The sequence below is a fragment of the Saccoglossus kowalevskii genome, chromosome 12 (assembly GCF_978046115.1).
Source record: "Saccoglossus kowalevskii chromosome 12, keSacKowa6.1, whole genome shotgun sequence".
Lineage (NCBI taxonomy): Eukaryota > Metazoa > Hemichordata > Enteropneusta > Harrimaniidae > Saccoglossus > Saccoglossus kowalevskii.
Window position 1 is genome coordinate 7,989,143 of NC_140652.1, and position 23,700 is coordinate 8,012,842.

A 23,700-nucleotide genomic window follows, 5' to 3' on the forward strand; every position below is an offset into this window, starting at 1 on the left:
GTAATACGTGCATAGCTTGGGGTTGAACACACCTCTACATAGGATGCTTTTTAGCATGATTTTTACTATTGAACTGGGGCAGATCCGGATTGTAAACTGTTTACAAATGAATTAGTATATTTGCTGCCGAAATTGTTACTGTCATTTTTTCAGGAATCGTGAATTATTTTTAATTATTTTCTAAATTTTCATTATAGGCAGGGAGAGGAAACATATGTTTGTCGTGTATGTTCTACTTCACTGTAAATGCACGCAGAGTTCATACCACCATTTTACCTATCAACATTCAAAGCACGCTCAATTTATCTGGTTCTTATTTGCTAATGAACTTTCCGCTTATCATCTGAAACGCTATGTACTAAGGCGCACATCAATTACGTTGGCTGCTGTGGTTGGACTGTTGTATGACAGTTTGTTTAAAATATGACCTGCAATTAAAGAGATCATTATGCAGTGGTGATTACATTTATGTACTATAATGATGTATTCCCCCTAAAAGTCAAGAGTGCGTATAGCAGGATGGTATATTGCACATCTTTCATCGAAGAAAACTGAATCCTCAGAAATAGTTGTGCAGACTTAATACGTTTATTACTCAGTTCTCTTTGCTCTCCCAGGATTCTTCTGAACACCTCTAACAGAACATTGTGTCCTTCTCTTTAGAATTCTATAGGCAACTGACAAATAGTTGTGATACCTGAAACCATAAACTATTGGTGTGTTTAAAGAAGACCAGACATGAACACGGCTGTGTTGATGGGAATAGCATTACATTACAGGATTATGGTAAACCAATTTTTGAGTAATAAGTAGTGAATACATTTTTTAATAACGTAAAATATATGTTGGGGTAGAAGTTTTTTTTCATATGATAACACATATGTATTAAATGAGATAATAAAACTACTGTGAACTTCTTGTGATATTGAATGTGATTGGGGTAAAATGTATTTCCTTAATCCAATCATTATATATTTTAATGGGTTCCATGGCAGCAGGGGTTACGTCAAGAAGTAACTTATACCCGACATCAACTGGCGACGTGAAGAACGAAAGTTCTATATGATGACTCATTCAAATATCATACTTTGAATCATACTTTGAATCATACTTTGAATCATACTTTGAATCATACTTTGAATCATACTTTGAAACTAAGAATCCCTAGATGGACAGACAGATACACAAACATATTTGACATTCATTGTTAAACATTAAAAAATTATCTAAATATCCCAAGGCAGGAATTAATTGTACTACTTATATTGTGAGATGTTTATTTAAGATTTCAGATTATGGCTAAAGTTGCAAATTGAATATATTCACGTTCAGTTGAAAGTGCGGATGAAAATGTTAAAGTGCATTTTGGCACCTCTTAACAACCTTACACAATATAGTAGCAAGCGGATAAATAATACAATTAGTGTCTATTTTGAAAACTCCTTCTATATTCTCACTTTCGGACCAAAGAACTTCTTACAATTATGTTGTGATGTTAGGCTTCTAGTTAGTGAGACACTATACAACATGGAAACATAACATGTCAGATGCAACACTAAAGAATCCCGGTCCGTTTTCTTGTCTCGAGTGACATAGTTCTTGATATTAGTACTTTGCTCATTTTTCAGAATACTTATACGTTTTATTTTCTCATCACATTTATCAACTTCAGCTCCGGATATATAAACTTTGATACCTTTTCTATTTCTGTACATTCTATGCTGATTTTGACTTATTGTTTATTGGCTGCCTTACGTATGACCATTGTTTTTGTTGTCTTGACATTTATTTTATACTATATTTTTTCCGCTATTGCCTAAATGTAGGATAGTATGGTCTGTATTGCATACCTCATGTTGGTGATGTTAAAACAACTTATTTTAACGCTTTTGTAGTCTTAGATGTGTCTAAAGATCTCCCTGTCTAAATTGAAAAATAAAACACTTTGAAAGTACACACCCTTGTCCAACTCCCAGCTTGATCTGGATTTAATCTCTTATCAGATATATACTTTCTGTGTCAAGTATAAGTATCAATCATTCTTACATCTTTTCCATTTACTCCAATGTCATTTAGGCATTCTATTTCTCACGATTAACACGACCAAAAGCTTCATTTCGCAATAGCGATTATTAATCATTGTCAAATTGAATACTCCCTGTTGAGTCTCCTTCCCGAATATAAATCACTTTGCACTTTGTTAATTTCTTTTTCAATTTTTTATCTCTTTCTGAACAATATTATTATTAAGACCAAATTCAATACACGACTCCTTAAACATAACGTTCTGTGGTATGTGCATGTTGTTGCATTCGGTTTCATTGGCAAACTGACAAAAATATTTCTTTTACAAGACTATGTATGAGTTCTATTCCAGCTCATGCCTTTATCATTTCTCCACTGAGAGCATGTATACTATTTATAATAAAGCATTTTGTATACACGAATGTATAGCTAGGCAACATGTCCTCAAGGGTTTGTCAAACCATTGTCAAATAAAAAAAAACAAAATTTAGCTGCTATATATGTGGTAGGATAAACATTTTATTATAAACCATATAAAGCATACAAGCCAAAATGTTTACTTTTATTAAATGCAAACTATGCAAATATCATATATTGTCATAGATAATACTATGTACACACGTAATTTTATTCGTCAATGGTATGTATCCACCATGTGATTGAACTGTTATTGTCATGTCATCACGTGCAATAAGGCATTACGTTGACTCTTTTCTAACAACAGCAATTACAGTCTGGAACATCCATTTTGCTCGCCCATCTTTAGTCTTCTCACAATTCGACTCGGCTTGGAGTAAAACATCTTCCAAGAATTCGACTTTGAGGTCCTCAGGTATACACTCTAGCTGGGTCAGAAAACCTTTAATGAAAGCTAAAAAAAATAGCAAAGGTGACATACCGGTAATGTCCATGAAGGATTGATGTGACAATATATATATGGTCTTTATTTACAAGTTAAAGTATATACAAAAATATTATTAAATTACAAAACAATCAGCAATATAGCCCCAAAGTTTCTATGTGTGATAACCATAAGCTGCCAAACATTTAAATAAGAAGTAAAGTAAGCAAATAACACCGAATAAACGGCAAGGTAAAGACTATGTCTAATTATAGTAAATACGTACTGCGTGCGTGACTCGAACCGGCGCTCACGTACGGCACCTAATCGCCTAGCTTCACGCCACTACACGTCTTCCCCTCGGCCACCGGGCATCCCCAAAAAAGGATGCTTAATAACCGAGCTTATTACGTGAAACCCGTCCACGCGATACGCGCCACACAGCATGGCCAGAATGCGGCAAAGGCCTTCAGATCTGGCTGCAGTAGGATGGTGAAAGTAATGGTACAGCATTTTAACAGTGAATAAGTACTGAGAAATAATTTTTAAACTCATAGTTGCTGTCGACATAGGAAGTAAAGTAAGCAAATAACACCGAATAAACGGCAAGGTAAAGACTATGTCTAATTATAGTAAATACGTACTGCGTGCGTGACTCGAACCGGCGCTCACGTACGGCACCTAATCGCCTAGCTTCACGCCACTACACGTCTTCCCCTCGGCCACCGGGCATCCCCAAAAAAGGATGCTTAATAACCGAGCTTATTACGTGCAGAGAACGTGAAACCCGTCCACGCGATACGCGCCACACAGCATGGCCAGAATGCGGCAAAGGCCTTCAGATCTGGCTGCAGTAGGATGGTGAAAGTAATGGTACAGCATTTTAACAGTGAATAAGTACTGAGAAATAATTTTTAAACTCATAGTTGCTGTCGACATAGGAAGTAAAGTAAGCAAATAACACCGAATAAACGGCAAGGTAAAGACTATGTCTAATTATAGTAAATACGTATAGTAAATACGCATTTTTTTGGGGATGCCCGGTGGCCGAGGGGAAGACGTGTAGTGGCGTGAAGCTAGGCGATTAGGTGCCGTACGTGAGCGCCGGTTCGAGTCACGCACGCAGTACGTAAATACTATAATTAGACATAGTCTTTACCTTGCCGTTTATTCGGTGTTATTTGCTTACTTTACTTCCTATGTCGACAGCAACTATGAGTTTAAAAATTATTTCTCAGTACTTATTCACTGTTAAAATGCTGTACCATTACTTTCACCATCCTACTGCAGCCAGATCTGAAGGCCTTTGCCGCATTCTGGCCATGCTGTGTGGCGCGTATCGCGTGGACGGGTTTCACGTTCTCTGCACGTAATAAGCTCGGTTATTAAGCATCCTTTTTTGGGGATGCCCGGTGGCCGAGGGGAAGACGTGTAGTGGCGTGAAGCTAGGCGATTAGGTGCCGTACGTGAGCGCCGGTTCGAGTCACGCACGCAGTACGTATTTACTATAATTAGACATAGTCTTTACCTTGCCGTTTATTCGGTGTTATTTGCTTACTTTACTTCCTATGTCGACAGCAACTATGAGTTTAAAAATTATTTCTCAGTACTTATTCACTGTTAAAATGCTGTACCATTACTTTCACCATCCTACTGCAGCCAGATCTGAAGGCCTTTGCCGCATTCTGGCCATGCTGTGTGGCGCGTATCGCGTGGACGGGTTTCACGTTCTCTGCACGTAATAAGCTCGGTTATTAAGCATCCTTTTTTGAGGATGCCCGGTGGCCGAGGGGAAGACGTGTAGTGGCGTGAAGCTAGGCGATTAGGTGCCGTACGTGAGCGCCGGTTCGAGTCACGCACGCAGTACGTATTTACTATAATTAGACATAGTCTTTACCTTGCCGTTTATTCGGTGTTATTTGCTTACTAAACATTTAAATATATTGTTTTCTTGTGAAGTTAATAATTCTACAAATTTATAAAAGATGGAGGGTTAAAATAGTATTTTTGAAGATACGATTGACGACTAAACGTAAGTGGGATTCGTTTTCAATTTATTTGCCTCACAGACTTTACTGGTCTCTCTCAAGTGGTCTCCTGTCAGTTCGATGCTCAGGCAATGCGACGCGCAACGAAAACTGGCTAAGGTGGGAGTTTATAGTGACATGTGACGCAAATATGAGCGGAAGACCACGATTATATTATAAATAAGAGGAAAGGACCATGATTATATGATAAATAAGAGCGGAGGAGCATGAATACATTGCAAATATGAACAAAGGACCACGATTATAATATAACTAAGAGCGAAGAATCATGATTACGTGATAAATATGAGCGAAGGACCACAATTATATTGTAATAAATATGAGGGAAGTACCATGAATCCGTGGTAAATATCAGCGAAGGACCATGATTGCGTGGTAAATATGAGCGAAAGACCACGATTATATTATAATAAATAAGAGCGAAGTACCATCAATCCGTGGTAAATATGAGCGAAGGACCACAATTATATTATAAATAGGAGCAAAGTACCATGAATCCGTGGTAAATATCAGCGAAGAACCATGATTGCGTGGTAAATATGAGCGAAAGACCACGATTATATTATAATAAATAGGAGCAAAGTACCATGAATCCATGGTAAATATGAGCGAAAGACCACAATTATATTATAAATAGGAGCAAAGTACCATGAATCCATGGTTAATATCAGCGAAGGACCATGATTGCGTGGCAAATATGAGCAAACGACCACAATTATATTATAAATAGGAGAAAAGTACCATGAATCCTTGGTAAATGTCAGCGAAGGACCATGATTGCGTGGTAAGTATGAGCGAAAGACCACAATTATATATTAAATAGGAGCGAAGTACCATGAATCCGTGGAAAATATCATTGAATGACCATGATTGCGTGGCAAATATGAGTGAACGACCACAATTATATTATAAATAGGAGAAAAGTACCATGAATCCTTGGTAAATGTCAGCGAAGGACCATGATTGCATGGTAAGTATGAGCGAAAGACCACAATTATATATTAAATAGGAGTGAAGTACCATGAATCCGTGGTAAATATCATCGAATGACCATGATTGCGTGGCAAATATGAGCGAACGACCACAATTATATTATAAATAGGAGAAAAGTACCATGAATCCTTGGTAAATGTCAGTGAAGGACCATGATTGCGTGGTAAGTATGAGCGAAAGACCACAATTATATATTAAATAGGAGCGAAGTACCATGAATCCGTGGTAAATATCATCGAATGACCATGATTGCGTGGCAAATATGAGCGAACGACCACAATTATATTATAAATAGGAGAAAAGTACCATGAATCCTTGGTAAATGTCAGCGAAGGACCATGATTGCGTGGTAAGTATGAGCGAAAGACCACAATTATATTATAAATAGGAGAAAAGTACCATGAATCCTTGGTAAATGTCAGCGAAGGACCATGATTGCGTGGTAAGTATGAGCGAAAGACCATGATTATATTATAATAAATAGGAGCGAAGTACCATGAATCCTTGGTAAATATCAGCGAAGGACCATGATTACATGATAAATATGAGCGAAAGACCATGATTATGTGGTAAATAAGAGCGAAAGACCATGATTATATTATAAATAAAACAAAAGGACCATGAATCCGTGGTAAATATCAACGAAGGACCATGATTACGTGGTGAATATGAGTGAAAGACCATGTTTACGTGGCGAATATAAGTGAAGGACCACGATTATATTATGAATATGAGCGAAGGACCATGATTACGTGGTAAATATGAACGAAGGACCATGATTGCGTGGTAAATATGAGTGAAGGACAATGATTACGTGGCAAATATGAGCGAAGGACCACGATTATATTATAAATATGAGCGAAGAACCATGATTACGTGGTTAATATGGTCGAAGATCCATGATTACGTGGTAAATATGATCGAAGGGCCATGATTATATTATAAACAAAACTCAAGGACCATGATTACGTGGCAAATATGAGCGAAGTTCCACGATTATATTATGAATATGAGCGAGGGACCATGATTATGTGGAAAATATGAGCGAAGGACCAAGAATATATTATAAATAAAAGCAGAGGACCACGATTACGTGGTAAATATGAGCGAAGGACCATGAATCCGTGGTAAATATCAGTGAAGGACCATGATTGCGTGGTAAATATGAGCAAAAGACCACGATTATATTATAAATAGGAGCGAAGTACTATGAATCCGTGGTAAATATCAGCGAAGGACCATGATTGCGTGGTAATTATGAGCAAAATACCACGATTATATTATAAATAAAGCCGAAGAACCATGAATCCGTGGTAAATATCAGCGAAGGACCATGATTGCGTGGCAAATATGAGCAAAAGACCACGATTGCGTGGCAAATATGAGCGAAGGACCACAATTATATTATAAATAAAACAAAATGACTATGAATCCGTGGTAAATATCAGCGAAGGACCATGACTGCGTGGCAAATATGAGCGAAGGACCACAATTATATTATAAATAAAACAAAATGACTATGAATCCGTGGTAAATATCAGCGAAGGACCATGACTGCGTGGTAAATATGATCTAAAAAACCATGATTACTTGGTAAATATGATCGAAGAACCATGATTATATTATAAATGAAACCGAAGGACCATGATTACGTAAATATGAGCGAAGGACCATGATTACGTGGTGAATATGAGCGAAGGACCATGATTACGTGGCGAATATGAGCGAAGGCTCACTATTATATTATGAATATTAGCGAAGGACCATGATTACGTGGTAAATTTGAGCGAAGGACCATGATTGCGTGGTAAATATTAGCGAAGGACCACGATTATATTATAAATATGAGTGAAGAACCATGATTACATGATAAATATGATCGAAGAACCATGATTACGTGATAAGTATGATCGATGGACCACAAGTATATTATGAATATGAGCGAAGGACCATGCTTACGTTGCAAATATGAGCGAAGGGCCACGATTATATTTTAAATAAGAGCGAAGGACCACGATTATTACAATACTGTACCAAAAATGATGTATATTACACATAAACAACAAATTATGTAATAAATCTATGCATGCTTTGATTGATTGAATCTCAGTCACATGAAATTGAATGAAATTGGACAGTACGTTGTTTTTTGCTCGTTCATCGGATGTTAAATGGAATATCGCAAGGTGAAGTCACTGAAACTAGTGTGCAACTAATGTGCACATAAATCATTATACCTCATGACCATGACAGCCATTTGGATTTGCGCCGGTATAATAATACACATGTTCACTCCAACAGTGGTGGACATACAGTTTTAGCAACCCGAAAAAGTTAATTTTCATTCGGCAGGAGCATTCGTATATCGTCATTCGCTACACTGGTGCTGTCCTGTACGCTTTTGTTTTTGGGGTTGCTTTTAAGGTTTTAAGGAAATCCGAAATAGAAGGCGAACTTACCAGAATGAATATTAAGTAATATACGTTTTGAGGATTATATGACTCAAATATGTACAGTAAAGCTCCCATTCAAACATCGCAACCAAGATCGCTGCAGTGCGTTCTACAGTGAGAGTTCTACACCGGTTCTCGACATGTCACGTTGACGCCTAGCAGGAATACTCTGAACTTATTGACTTTTAAATACATATTGAATGTGAATACGTTCGTGAAAAAGTCATTGAAGTCACATCCACGCCACTTTTACTTAGTGATGAAATAACTTGCATTTGAAAATTACCTACTACCATTCCCATAATTTTATACTATAAATTGAGTAATTCATACTGCCGAACAGGGCCAATTTAATATTTACTGTGTATTATGCAGTTTATCTCAGCAAATAAACATGAATGTATGCCTTAGAATACTGTGTCACTTAAAACATTATATAAAATATTGTATAAATGTGTAATTGCACATGGTAGATGTATGTTCGATGTGATGAAATAAACACATGGTCATTCAGGCAATCTCAAGAATGCATTCGGCTCTGGCATCATCAATATTATAGTCAAGACGACCAAACCTTGACTAGGCAACAAATCGTGGTATTGCCCTCACACATGTACGTTATTATGTAACTACTTCTAGATGCGGTGTGTTATCACGCGAAATAGTTAATAAAAAACTGTTATGATTAACATTTAAACCCATCGCGTCATACCAATACAAGTGTCACTTACCCTTTGTCTGCAACGCATTTTCAAATGTGTAGAAGGACGTCTTATCTACTTCCACTTTTACATCAACAAAACCAGCGTTTCTGAGAATTGCAGCAAAATCGTCCTTATTCCCTCTTATTGGGTAGTGCTTATACTGGAATCCCTATCGGGTAAAATAAAATTGGTATAAACCTGATGTAGCCCTAAATAATATAAACCCGGTGCAACCCTAAATAATATAAACCTGATGCAGCCCTAAATAACATAAACCTGATGCAACCCTAATTAATATAAACCTGGTGCAGCCCTTAATAATATAAACTTAATGCAACCCTAAATAATATAAACCCGGTGCAACCTTAAATAATATAAACCTTATGCAGCCGTTGATAATATAAACCTGATGCAACCCTTAATGATATAAACCTGATGCAACCCTAAATAATATAAACCTGACGCAACCCTAAATAATATAAACCTGATGCAATACTAAATAATATAAATCTGATGCAACCCTAAATAATATAAACCTGATGCAACCCTAAATAATATAAACCCGGTGCAACCCTAATTAATATAAACCTGATGCAGCCCTAAATAACATAAACCTGATGCAATTCTAAATAATATGAACCCGGTGCAACCCTAATTAATATAAACCCGGTGCAACCTTAAATAATATAAACCTTATGCAGCCGTTGATAATATAAACCTGATGCAACCCTTAATGATATAAACCTGGTGCAACCCTAAATAATATAAACCTGACGCAACCCTAAATAATATAAACATGATGCAATACTAAATAATATAGATCTGATGCAACCCTAAAGAATATAAACCTGATGCAACCCTAAATAATATAAACCTGATGTAACCCTGAATAATATAAACCTGACGCAACCCTAAATAATATAAACCTGATGCAATACTAAATAATATAAATCTGATGCAACCCTAAAGAATATAAACCTGATGCAACCCTAAATAATATAAACCTGACACAACCCTAAATAATATAAACCTGATGCAATACTAAATAATATAAATCTGATGCAACCCTAAAAAATATAAACCTGATGCAGCCTTTAATAATATAAACTTGGTGTAACCCTGAATAATATAAATCTGATGCAACCCTAAAGAATATAAACCTGATGCAACCCTAAATAATATAAACCTGATGCAATACTAAATAATATAAATCTGATGCAACCCTAAAGAATATAAACCTGATGCAATACTAAATAATATAAATCTGATGCAACCCTAAAGAATATAAACCTGATGCAACCCTAAATAATATAAACCTGATGCAGCCTTTAATAATATAAACGTGGTGTAACCCTGAATAATATAAATCTGATACAACCCTAAATATTATAAACCTGATGCAACCCTAAATAATATGAACCCAATAGAACTCGAAATACTATTTTGTAAATCTTGAGTCTCAAATAATTATGGAAATCAACAACATCAACACTTTGTAATACTACATTGTTATTTCACCATGTCGTGCACAGAGCAGCACCGTTAGAGAGAAGGCATGACCCATTGCCATCAAAATATACTTTTACTATAAATAAACTAACCTTTATAAATTGTTGCCACCTCGGTAGTTCATATACAGCCTTTTGTAATACATTGATAAACAATGTTGGTTCATCGACTGTCATAGTTAAAAAACCCTCCCCACCTAGTTTTAAGCATTCGTACAAAATTCTTACGGTATCAAACCAGTTAGGAATCCAGTTCAAGGCAAAATAAGCCATCACTTTGTCGAAAGAGTTTCTCCATTCTGACTTGAATGTCTCAGAGGCTCCGACATCACCCACAAGATATGTAATATTGTCAGCGTTGTTTGTAGATTTCGCGATATCTATCATATTCGGGTTGATGTCGATTGCTGAAATGGGTATTTAAATAAAGTATATTGCTATTATCAAATACTGTGTCACCATACAATCGGAAGACAGGATTTACTATGATTCGAACTTGAACTCTTTGTGAGAGGACAAAATGTGATACGGAGTAACTAATAACAAATACAACAATTAGGTGTCTATTGCCACCGTCAGTCCTGTTGTTGAATGTTACGTACATGTACAGTATCGGAGTTGTTAATAATGTTAAAACAATATAATTATCAACGGATAACAGTGCATTCAGCGATGCAGTTTGAATGAACAACTAGTTAAAGTTTCTATGTTTGTGCATGAGATATACAAAATGCAGTCACGAACAAAAAATCGGAATCACTGACTGACATACGGAAAAAAAACACTTATCAATACTAAATTAGACAATACGGATCTCCATCAAATCGAAATATAAAACAGTAGCTCACGAATGGTGCTTGAACATGTTTAATTGTTGGTCAGTGAAAAGTGTAATCGCTCACAACAAAGCAGTTATTTATATATTGTCAAACATATTTACTCTGAGAGTGTATAGTATCGTAATTGATGATGGGATCAGACTTTGACAGGTTCAATAACAAAACTAGCAATTTATGCAAACATTTCAATCACACTACATCTACTGCAGGCTAACAACAAAATCACTAGAATTATATATTTTATTTCTGAACGAGGCGTTTTTGGTCAACGTAATGTCAGTTGACAGTAATGGTAACAATATCAGTGTATGAATATGATATTTTATTGTTCAATCCACAGCTGAAATACATAGTAACAAAATAGATTAAAGGGAAGATGTATTTCCAAAGCAGCTAGCATAGTACACGGTAATCGTAGACTTTACAAAATCTGTCTGAAGATATAAATCGTGTACGTCATTAGAACAACTGATTTACAATTAATCAGTACAGTAATATTTATTTCTGAACTCGATATTTCAGACATAAGTAGACGATTCCAGTTTTGGAAGACGTTTATTCCTAACACCATACCCATATAATAGTCTGAAAGATTAAAGATCATCCAATACTGAATAAATTATCTCTCCATAATAGTAAACTCTTACCTGTAGTAGACTTTATCTTAGCAGTTACGGTAACCAGCTTTGTTAACTCCCCTGATCCACAGCACACGTCAAGCAATGAATCTGAATCTTGGAAACCCAACCTCTGAGTTATGTCACTCGCAGAGGCGTGCACAAAGCGTGTTCTGTATGAGGAGAATGATGAGGCTTCATTGGCGTTCATAGTTGACCATCAGATATCATAAAACCAGAACTAAAACAAAAAGAAAACACATGTGTTAAAGTATTTGCGTCAATAATGTACTGCATTTAACTAAAATTCTTTCGCTAGTTATTTAATAAAATTTTAGAATCTAGTGTTTGTACACATATATATTCCAATTTTAAATTCCCAACACATTCATGTATGTGTAAAAATACATAGATATACATCCCCACCGTCGACAATGTGATACATATGTAGTCAATAATTAGTGTATGGTTTACATATTTTGGGGAAAAACAGAGTAAGTTATATAATATTAGTTGACTAAGTTCACATTAATTATCCGTCACACATTACAACTGTAATTAATCAATAGAACTTGAACAATCACCCGGCCGGCCACACCTAAGTAACCAATAATTTACAAATACATAGTTGCGAATAACAATAAAAGTGCAAATAAACCCGATACACTACCATACAAAACTCCACACTGGGCGGTCAATGTTCTGGTCCTACACAGTAAGCGACGACGACGTTTCGCGTATGACCTTGATAAAATCGAATCTATATATTTGCTCGTCACATTCGTACAATCGCCGTACAATAGTTGAATTAGAAAAACGTAGACCCGTCTACAGCGTGCCGCAGCAAATTTTGCAGAGATTTGACACTGCGATGTTTCGACCACTCAGTGTGCCGATCACCACACCTCAGCTAGACTGTTTGTCCATTACAACAGAATGGGTTTCACACGACTTGCACAGGCTTCAGCTCATAACTTTTTTTGATAAGTCGTCACTAGTTACCCTCCAGGCAAATGCCCACCTTAATCGCGTCAATATACAGACCTTGGTGACTACTGCTCGGTCAATCACATTACTTTACATCACTCCAGATGCTGTTTAATCAAGCTTAAAACGCCGCCACCAAAATGTAACATCGTAACATGACCACATTGCTTTTGACGACGAAAATTGACTACTTGATCTATTTGGAGAGTGTAAGATAGCTGAGAACATATGGTGCTTGAAATGACTATTATTCCAACCCACACCACTCTTGAGATGTCTAAATAGATAACATTTTTTATTACGTTGATCGGTGGATGAATCCAATTACTGGGGCTGAGTTCGAGTCATCATGTTATGAAAATATTTTGATGTTTTACGTGCCCTTAGTACAGAACTGGCGGTTCCATCTGACTGTCCGCTATTGTCCCAATGCAGCGAACTAGGCAAATTTACAGAATTGTGTCAAGGCTGCTTGTGCAGCCGACCATGGAAGCTGAACACGCCATCACCCTAAAACCATTTATCTCGTTATATATTTGAGAGTCTACAGGTGTTGAATGTGGATTTGAAGGCACAGGCATCACTACGATCTGTGTGTCTTCACTGGGATTTTATGTTCAGTCAAAAAAAAAAGGATTGAAACGAATTCACGCTCACTGCGAAACTGTTTGAAATAAAACAAATCTTTATTTTTTATATTTCTGTCTACAGATGTCGAACCACATCTAAAACAATGTGGATGTGAAGTTGAAGTTACAGGCATACACACTTAATGGATTGAGCATATACGATCTGTGTATATTTAACTGGGATTTCATGTTCAGTCAAAACATTTACATTGTAAAATTACATTCATTTTTAAATCGTTTGAAAAATAAAATCTAGATTTGTTCGCTACATGTATGCAAGGTTGCATACATTCACCATAGACATTTTTCAAGATGGCATGTGTGAACATCGCTTCTATTAATTCTACAAACTGTATTATGACAGAATACATGATTAGATTCCTTGAAGTGTCACATACCGATTACTCTTGATATATCCAAATATTACCAACGTGTTTATGTATACTACCCATAAATATACAAACACGCAGTTAGTAGAATCCCACTAGTCGCTACCCGTGATGTCATGTTTAGTCGGTTGCTCTCTCGATAATGAAGTAAACATGTCTACACTCATTTAATAATTCCAATATCCAGAGTTAGCGGGACCAGTACAATATAAACGTGACCTTGATAATGAGATTCTGTTTTTCCTGAGTGTTCAAGTAATAGAAGCTGACATTTTTGGACTAACGTTATGTAATTGAAACACAAGCCACAAGTATTAGATATCTTACAAAAGAGGCTATAGTTAATATGGGCAAATGATTTGCTTGAGCCATTGGTAAATTTATGGAATTGATTTTGCTGTGACAGTGTATACATGTATGAACAATTATGTGAATATGGTGTTGTGTGTTATAGGAATTAGGTGATGTCTTAAGTCTTTTGGTTATGTCATTTGAATCAAGAGGGGGGAGGTTAAAGTACTTGATCGGAAAGAATGATCATATTTGTTCTTTGGCACTGAATGGCTTATTTGTACTTGACTGTGACCCGCCCACCACTCGATTGTAATATGGCCAGTTGCTATTAGACATCACTAGCATGACTAGTTGGAAGACAACCATGTAAAAATAGTGTGAATAAAATAATCGTCTGTAATGAACAAGGAAATAATAAAGTTTTTATTTTTTATTTAAACCAACAATAAACAACAAGTCTAAAAAACATTCGAGTAAAAATAAAGTACAAATAATTGTCAAGTTTAACCAGTAGGAGGTACAGGTGCTGGTTGAATTATCTCGCCTGGAAGAAAATAAAAAAAAACAAGTGGTAAAGATTATATAAAGGTAATGAATGATTTGAGTAAGGTGTTGAGTAGAGGAATGTTCAGTAGGAAGAAGATTGTTGAAATAGATAATGCTTTGGAAATGATTGGACTTCCATAATTAAATCTTGAGGCACATTGTAAATAACTGGCGAGAGGATGCTGAAAGCACTACCGCGCATTCAAGCATCCTCTCATTGAAAATAAACACAGGTTATGCACATTAACATTATAATGGGGTAAATTAGTGTTGTCAACAGAGTGCCATGATGTGCATGAAACGATGAAATGAAAGTGTTGACGGAAGATCAAAATAATACGTATCACCACCAACAACCAATTTGGTAGTAGTCATATTGCTGAAAATATTAGATATTGTTGTCTGTATATATGCAGCAACAATAAACTGTACAAAACCAGTAGTTAACTGTTTACAACATTGTACAAGACAGTATTATAGACCCATATCATGCAAAATTACAGGGTGTCGTACAAATATACCCCCTTACTTTTAGGGTGCTGTATGTTCATGCAACTGTCCATTCAGAATGAATCGAAAAATAAAGTAGGTGCAAAGAGACTATATCAAATGTAATTGTACTTCATAAGAATATCATTGATGATATCAATCCCATCAGACTGATAGAACTCGTAAAAGTAATGAATTTAACGCATGGCAATGGCAATGTGCCATCTGACATATAACCCAAGTGAATTGACCATGTGCAAAGACAGCATTGTTGGTTTGCATAAGACAGCCCACACATGCTATAAGGAGTAAAATCCTTGTATCACCAATGACAGGCCCGGCTGTAAATGAGTCAACATCAAACCAGAAACATAGAATGTAAATGCATGGTCCTGTTTGTACAGAATACCAGTTTATCCCTCATTATTTATGTGGACCATGTTGAAAAGATCTCAAACCATTATAAGGCCAATGAAAAACAAATTTGGTGTTTCCAGTATTAGGGTAAAAATATTGGGTAGTTAGGCAGGGATTTTATTATTTTAGATTTATTTTTTCCCCAACATGTTCAGTCTACATCAAATACAATCGTTTTAAACAATTGTTTTTTTACATGATGATATTAATATTTGTTCATTTTAGAAAAAGGTAACTCATTTCCATAAAAATAAAATTTGGCCTTATTAACAAATGACAACACATGTCATTGTTTAAGGTTGAGATGAGTGGCATGAACTGTTGATTGATGGCACCATTTCAAGAATGGCAGCTGGTGACAGCAAAACTTTCACTGATGTACATGTGTATGTAGACATCAGCACAAGGAATTGGCCCCTATCAGTTACTGCCTAATAAATGGCAGTTATGTACATTCCTGCTGTGGCCATTTATCTACAATAGCAACATCACAAGCATGATAAGAGCATTTTTGATGTACACATTGCAGCTCTTGCTGTTTCTTGCATGTGACAAAAATCCGCCTAAATCACAAGAAAATTGTAGTGGGCCAAACAATGGTCATGAAAAAGTAAGAATGAGTACAGCCAGCCATGCCAATGTGGTGAATGAAATGCAGTTTTTTGCATGGCTTTCTGCTCAATATTATACAGTGTGTGGTAGCCTATATAATCAATGGAGTGGTCACAAATGATTAATCATGATCACATACTTCATAGACACTATAACATTACATTAGTGGGCGACAACTATAAATCATATCCATGCCCTAGACATGGCTACATCAGAGGTCATCATTTTGCCAATGCCATTCTTGCAATTTCATTATTGCTGGCTGCATAGACCAGACTAATGTACAAGTATTTACACATATCGGCCTTATTTTGGTTTTAGATGCTATTTTATTGAGATGCATCGTGACAACTGTGTGTGGCGTGAAGGACCGCTAGGTTAGGTAATTGTTACTAGTCGTACCGTGCATGTTGACATTGCACAAATCATACGAGTTCACAGGCCATAGGCCGAGTAAATCGCTGTCATCATTTATGTACGATGCAATATTTGGCGATTTATTTTTGGCCATTAGATTCCCTGATTCATGACATTATGTGCCAATAAATCCTGAAAATCGGCTTTGCTAAGCGATGAGTCGTTTAGTTCAAAACACTGAATGATCATAGCATGGTGTGCAGAGTTTTATAGGTAAAGCAATTGTTAAGAATATATTAAAATCTGTGGAAAAGGGCAAGAGCTCTTACCTTCTCTTAGTGCAATGTTTGTACGGCGTCCTGGGCTGGCTAGAAAAATAACCTACGTCATCGAAAGATGAGTGTACGTGTACTGTAGACAATTTCCATGACGCTGCATTGCATGCGTAGAGTCGACGTCACGATTTGTGCGTATACATTTTTCTCCGCTATTTTCAACAAATAATTCACTTTTTTCTCCTGGGAAAACATCGTCAATCTTATTTTATTAACCTGAACTTTGTCTTGACAGCGCAAATTATACCCAAATAAGCGTCTTTGGTTGATTTCTGCCACCCAAAATTGATTCTCGTCTCAGTCCTAATTACGCGTTTAGGAATGACCTGGTGATCCAAAATTGACCTCGCATGAAAATACTGCCGCCTACGGCGGGTCCCGGGATCATTGCGTCAAGATCACTTAGCAATGATGAATTAAGACAGTGATACTATGATAAATGATTATGTTGTCGCCACACATATGCTTTGAAATCAATTCGATACACATACATTACAGATCAGTTCCATTACAAGGGTATTGTATGAATTTCTATTGACCTAGATCCGACATTTCTCGCAAGAACAAAACATGAACGTATTCAAAACACAGTACCACAATCTGATAATTGGTATAAAGCGTTCATAATCACTTCTTACCTTGTTCGACAGACTCGTTTAGTTTGACCAGGCTTCTGTTTTTGTCAAAGGTCCGATAAGTGACCTTGCTCACTTTGGTGACGCAGTCATGTACAGTAAACATGTGCGCATGTACTGAAAACGAATGACGTCACAATACTTGATTCGAGGGCACATAGAAAGTGGCTTGTTAGAAAGCCACTGATTCCCCAGCTCCTGAGAGTGAGGTTAGTTGTAGTTATGTTGGCGATCGTCGCTGTGTCTGCCGAAGTACTATGGGATATTGGATGATGGTCCTTTGATCAGTAAAATAATTTTAGAAAAGTGAAAATTAGAGTGACAGTGAAATGAAGGTTGGTTTTGAATATTAAATATCGTGGAATCTGGATTAAATAGTGAAATAAAATTGAACGGGTATGAAATGGCAGTAAATGTGGCCAGAATGCAAGGTCAGAATCCAGGGTTAAAATACGTCACAATACATTATTCATGACGGCTTTCATCAACTATGGATGAGGTGAAAGTCTTGATTTGTAGTTTGCGTGATGGCCGAGGAAAAAGATTCATGTAAATTCTCTGCTTCAGTAACAGTATTTGCTGCTTTTTTGTGCAATGGTAATTAATACAAGAAATGCTGCCAAAGGGCATTTCCTTCTAGTAAACAAAACGACCTTGGGACGTTTATCTTGAGAAATTGTGAAGACGAAAATCCCTTGATACAGTCGTTGTCGTGAAACAATGGACATACTTCTCCAGAGTATCAAGGGTATTTTTGATTATTTGAAGAGAGAAACTGCTGCTTTATGGAAGAACAAAGTTCAATGTCAATAGCGGCAGTAATTCTAAATCTATGTTTGTTTTCAGAGGTGTTACATGGTATAGAAATAATAAAATCAATAGTAAATGGCACACTAATATAGACTCTATTTTGAATAACATCAACCAGTCTAACCTGGTCGATACAATGAAATTCTAACAGCAAGGCAATTAGGACAAATCAATAAAAATATGCAAACATCATTTATATTAACTTGGAAAAGTAAATTACATAACGACAATAGATAAAAAAAATTAAGAACATACCGAGAATTAAAAACCAAATTTGCGCGAAAATTTAACTAAATTCCGCCTGTAGCAAGGTACCTAAAGAAGTGTTTTGAAATAACTACCCTAATGACAGTTGAGTTTTTTATTTTGTTTTCTATTTTTTTATAGTATAATACTTTGTTTTCTCTGTAATGTATTAGCTTAGTTTTTTGTATTTTATTAATCTGTTATTCTTTCTCAAACATTTGTAACCATTGCCAATCCCTAAGGAGAATGTGTAAGTGTTAATAAAATTATTATTATTTAATTAATTAATGACCCCGTACATCAGTGACTGGTCTTGGCTAATTGAAGATGTTTTTAGAGAGGTGATTCGCTAGAAGTATTCGCCGTGACTCCGGAATTTTCATTCGGGTTTATACAACACTTACATGTTACTGTCAGGAAGGTTTATTGTCTTGTTTGTATTTGAACAATGTGAAAGAGGGGTTTATTGTCAAAGTATATACGGTTGCTCGTATGCGTATTGAAACTATACAAAATTGCGCTTGTAATATTATATTTCAGGTATACTCGAAGTGAATCTCAGCACTGTGCTTTTTATAAAAGTTATGGTTCAGTTAATAATTTTCTGGAGAGTTAGTTATAGTTCATAGTTTTTTCTAAATTTCAGTTGTTATTGTTCATATTTATTTACAGTAATAAAACAGTTTTTCGTTCTGAAACCATTACCAGTTATTATGATTTGTGTACATTACATAGTTATTATATATTGTGTACATGACAGCTTTGCCTCACACACAATAAGATATGATGATATGTACGGATATGTTAAGAGTATGTTTTATGAATTAATAGGCCACTCCTTTGTTTCTATATCTCTGGAAATCACTTGCTGTTTATCATCCATATTTCGATATCCCACAATGTCGGGTAATGCTAACTAGATACTATTTCGCAAAATCTGCCTAGCCTTGCTTCTACTCCCATATTGTTCTTAATAGTGAAGGTTAATGCAAATATAGTGTACATTACACAGAATTAACACTACAATACATTTCCCTTTACACTCCTTTGTATTACACAACAGTCTTTGTGCCGAGGCAGTTATGGTTCACAACCATCACCAGTTCTCTTGTATTCAACTTTAATCTGTGTAGGATCCAACGCAGATGCAATGGACTGCCAATTTTGTATTTCAGTTTGTCTATAGGTTGTCTATAATGAATAATGGATGGTGCCAAGATGGCGTCTTGCTCGATTTTGTCTGCTGATCTACTGTGTCTCTTCTTGCGTTGTTTGAAACCTAACGGTCTATTTCAACAGTTGAAGATTACGTACAGGTTCACATGAATATACAGTGACACTTTATGTGAATTTTTGAAGACGTACACTTTTTCTGCCTGATCTTAATGAGGCCCCATTCCACAAAAACCGTAATATTTTGGCCATGAATTTAAAAAAAAACAAACAAAAAAGCAAAAAACAAAAAACGTGCTCAGCACAAAAGTTCGCGCTTTCAGCCAAAAACATTCACAGATTGCATTCTTAACGTAGTTTGATAATATCGGTAATTATGCCGATATGTTGCGAGGATTGTGGCGACCTTGCTTCACGAGTTAAATTGTGCAATGGTGACCTGTAATTGTGTCCAAAATGTGACAAGAAACGAAGTGATGTCATGTGGGGTGATACGTCCAGTGAAGATAAATGGGAAAAAGAAACTCGATCAATGCAGTAGGCCATGCAGGTATCGTGATCAATGAGCTATTGTGTTTCTTGACTAACAAGATAGATGTCATGACTACTAGCATGTTAACAAAGCTGTGTATGAAGCATTTTGAAACATCGAGTAATACACGACTTGTGTGAATACACTACTCGTTCCAGTCGGTATATCAAACGTCAAGGACAGCACAAGAAACTAAATTTGCAAGATATATTAACGATACTACATGAAGCCGACGGGAATGAGTTACCCTGCTTTGTTGCAAAATATCTATCGATGTGGACATGCATGACATTAAGTTATTACGTGCAGAGTTAAAACAACAAAAGATGCGATTGCATTGAGTCCGGCGTGCACTGATAGCGTTATATAGTTAGAAAAATAAGTGGGTGCACTCCGTGGCGAGATGGCGCTTCTAAATCTAAATTATTGCTGTGACAACAAATAACCGTTAAGAGATTGCATCAAGACGCCTGAGCTTTCTACTATGAATGAGGTTACAACTCCCGTCTTTAATGGACTATTACGTACTAGCTTTAGCGACTCCATTGATGCAGTAAACAGAGATAATCCTTGTGATCAACAGGTAAGTACACCTGCTCGTACCAGTATTCATACAAAAAAGAAATCGACATCTTATGCTAATGCATTGTTTACAAATAATAAAGCTTGCACGGTAGATGGAACAAATGAAGCATCAAAACCAGGTTTTGAAGTACGTGGACAAGGTATACGAGTCACCTCGCGAATGAACTCCGTCGACATTATGAACGGTATTACCACTGTGAAAAAAACAAAGCCGGAAACACCCCAGGCAACAATCGGAAATACTTGTTGTTTTTTGTTGTTGTTTTGAAAAGTTGTTTTTTCGAAAGCTGGAGTAAAACTTTTTGTAACAAGATTTGCCTCAGCAACTGTACCTGGTTCAGTAATACATTATATGAAGAGTTCGGTTCATATAGATGCAAAGTGTGAGAAGCTCAAATCTAAGTTGGATTCTTACACATCATTTGTGATTACCGTATCACGTGACTCCATTCACAAAGTGCTTACACAATGTTCATGGCCTGCTGGCATACTTGTACGTAAATATTGTCAATCAAGATGATGAATAACAAGTTAACTATCACTTCGTTTTCATATAACTGTTGTGGCGTCAAAACATGTGTTGCAAACGTCAAAGATCTATGTTCTAACTGTGATGTATGTCTACTACTGAGCGTGAATCTGCCATAGTTGAGGAATCGGGAATACGTGTCGGGCGCCCGTACGAAGGTGTGGCAGTACTATGGAGGATAACACTTGGAGCCACGAAAATTAAACGTTACAATGATTCTCAGTTATTAGGATTAGAAATATGGAATATGGATAATATGTTGACTATTATTAATGTGTATATGCCTACTGACAGTGGTGACAATTACCATGAATACATTGAATATCTACACAAAGTAGGTGGTTGTATGGATGATACAGTTTATAATTGTGTACTCGTCATTGGGAATTGGAATTCTAAAGTTAATTCAAATTTCGGTAAAGTATTTGATTTTTTCTACACAGAAAATAGCCTCACATGTTCTGACACTGTCTTTTTTGGCACTGAAAATAACTTCACGTATTACAGTGAGGGTCACCAAACCACGTCGTGGTTTGACACTGTGTATTATGCTCATAAATCTATTAGTAACGTAAAAATAATGCACGAATACATTGGATCGGATCATCTCCCACTGAGTATTAATTGCAACTGTGATTATCTACCAAATTATGAATATTTAATTGATACACGATTGGGATCTACTTTCTCCAAAAGTTTTCATCTTTTAAATCGTGTTACGCAAGGCGGTATTCTATCATCACCTGTTTACCATTTACATAGATGGACTCAGCAATGAACTTGGCAATACGGGTATCGGTTGTCATTTATCTGGAAAATGTCTTAATCATTTAATGTATGCAGACGACATAGTTTTAATATACCCTCGTAGTAGTATTGGATTTCGTTAACGATTCTCTATACCTAGGAGTTATTGTGAACACATTAACCAATGATAGCTGGCTTTTACACATGATTGACTGCTAGTTATAATTGTTTAATTGTAGCAGCCATGTCTATTGACATGTTGAGAGACAGCAACTACTGGAAAAGGGTCTTTTCTGATATTTATAAGGCACCCTATTACAATTTTTTTTTGCTGTTGTGTTTTTAGTAATTTTCAACTTTTTTGTTATGAGCTGGTTCTCGAAATAACAACTATTATTATTATTATTATTATCAATGCAGGCACAAATTAGACTTGCAAGAGTCTGTGTTTGACCAAGTTGATCTTTGCCCATATTACAATGCTGTGTTGGCATAGGACGAGGGAACTGCCTTTAGTCCAAATACTTGAAACAATTTACTCCATAAACAGACAGATATATTCCATATTACATGATTCATACTGGATGCAAAGGCTCACTTGAAGTAATTATAGAGATTGTGTTAGAAATACATATTATAGTTGTCTAATACTGGCTTTCCAACAAAATTGCCTGATCTTAGTGAGACCCCATCCCACAAAACGGTAATATTTTGGCCATGACTTTTTATTTGTATGTACACAGGATAACTTTGAGCACATTCAGCGACCACCACCAGAAAGTGTCACAAGTACACAAAGCTCTCTCACACTCTTGAATCCAGTATTGCTTCATGTTGTGATGTCATTTGTTTTGCGTACATGCGCACATGTTTACTGGACATAACTGCATCACCAAAGTGAACAAGATCGGAGCTTTGCCTGAGCTAAGCTGAACGAGTCTGTCGATCGAGGTAAAAAGTGATCATGAACACTTTATACCAGTTATCAGATTGTAGTACTGTGTTTTGAATATTTTTATGTTTTGTTCTTACGAGAAATGGCGAATCTAGATGAATAGAACATTCTTACAATACCTCAGTGATGGAACTGACTTTTATATATATATATATGTAGATAGAAATGTTTTCAAAACGAAGTGTGGCGACAACCTACTCATTTGTCATAGTATCACTGTGTTAGTTCATCAATACTAATTCATTTTGATATTGAAAATATTAAATGAGTGCAGACATGTTTACATCATTATCGAGAGAGCAACCGACTAAACATGACATCACGGGTAGCGACTAATTGGATTCTATTAACTGTGTGTTTGTATATTTATTGGTAGTATACATCAACACATTGGCTATTTTTGGA

The 23,700-nt window shown here is 36.1% G+C and overlaps 1 protein-coding gene and 1 long non-coding RNA gene across 4 annotated transcripts; both read right to left on the bottom strand.

Annotated features, from left to right (window-relative positions):
- Nucleotides 1-2,524: 2,524 nt before the first annotated feature.
- Nucleotides 2,525-17,812, bottom strand: LOC102805045 (4-vinylphenol methyltransferase 1-like). Of its 3 annotated transcripts, none has more exons than XM_006815122.3 (5): nucleotides 17,722-17,812; nucleotides 12,059-12,269; nucleotides 10,801-10,979; nucleotides 9,092-9,233; nucleotides 2,525-2,896 (listed from the first exon to the last, which is right to left on the bottom strand). In XM_006815122.3, the coding sequence occupies exons 2-5, from the start codon at nucleotides 12,237-12,239 to the stop codon at nucleotides 2,724-2,726; spliced, it is 675 nt and encodes a 224-aa protein (XP_006815185.1). In that variant the 5' UTR covers nucleotides 12,240-12,269; nucleotides 17,722-17,812; the 3' UTR covers nucleotides 2,525-2,723. The 3 variants fall into 3 exon arrangements, with proteins under 3 accessions (XP_006815185.1, XP_085362221.1, XP_085362222.1); XM_085506095.1 differs by having other exon boundaries at nucleotides 10,666-10,979; XM_085506096.1 differs by lacking the exon at nucleotides 17,722-17,812 and adding an exon at nucleotides 12,699-12,776 and having other exon boundaries at nucleotides 10,666-10,979.
- LOC146735466 (uncharacterized) lies at nucleotides 14,741-17,128 on the bottom strand. The gene is made up of 2 exons (XR_014931208.1): nucleotides 17,078-17,128; nucleotides 14,741-14,871 (listed from the first exon to the last, which is right to left on the bottom strand). It is a non-coding gene; the product is annotated as an uncharacterized LOC146735466 (long non-coding RNA).
- Nucleotides 17,813-23,700: the final 5,888 nt, after the last annotated feature.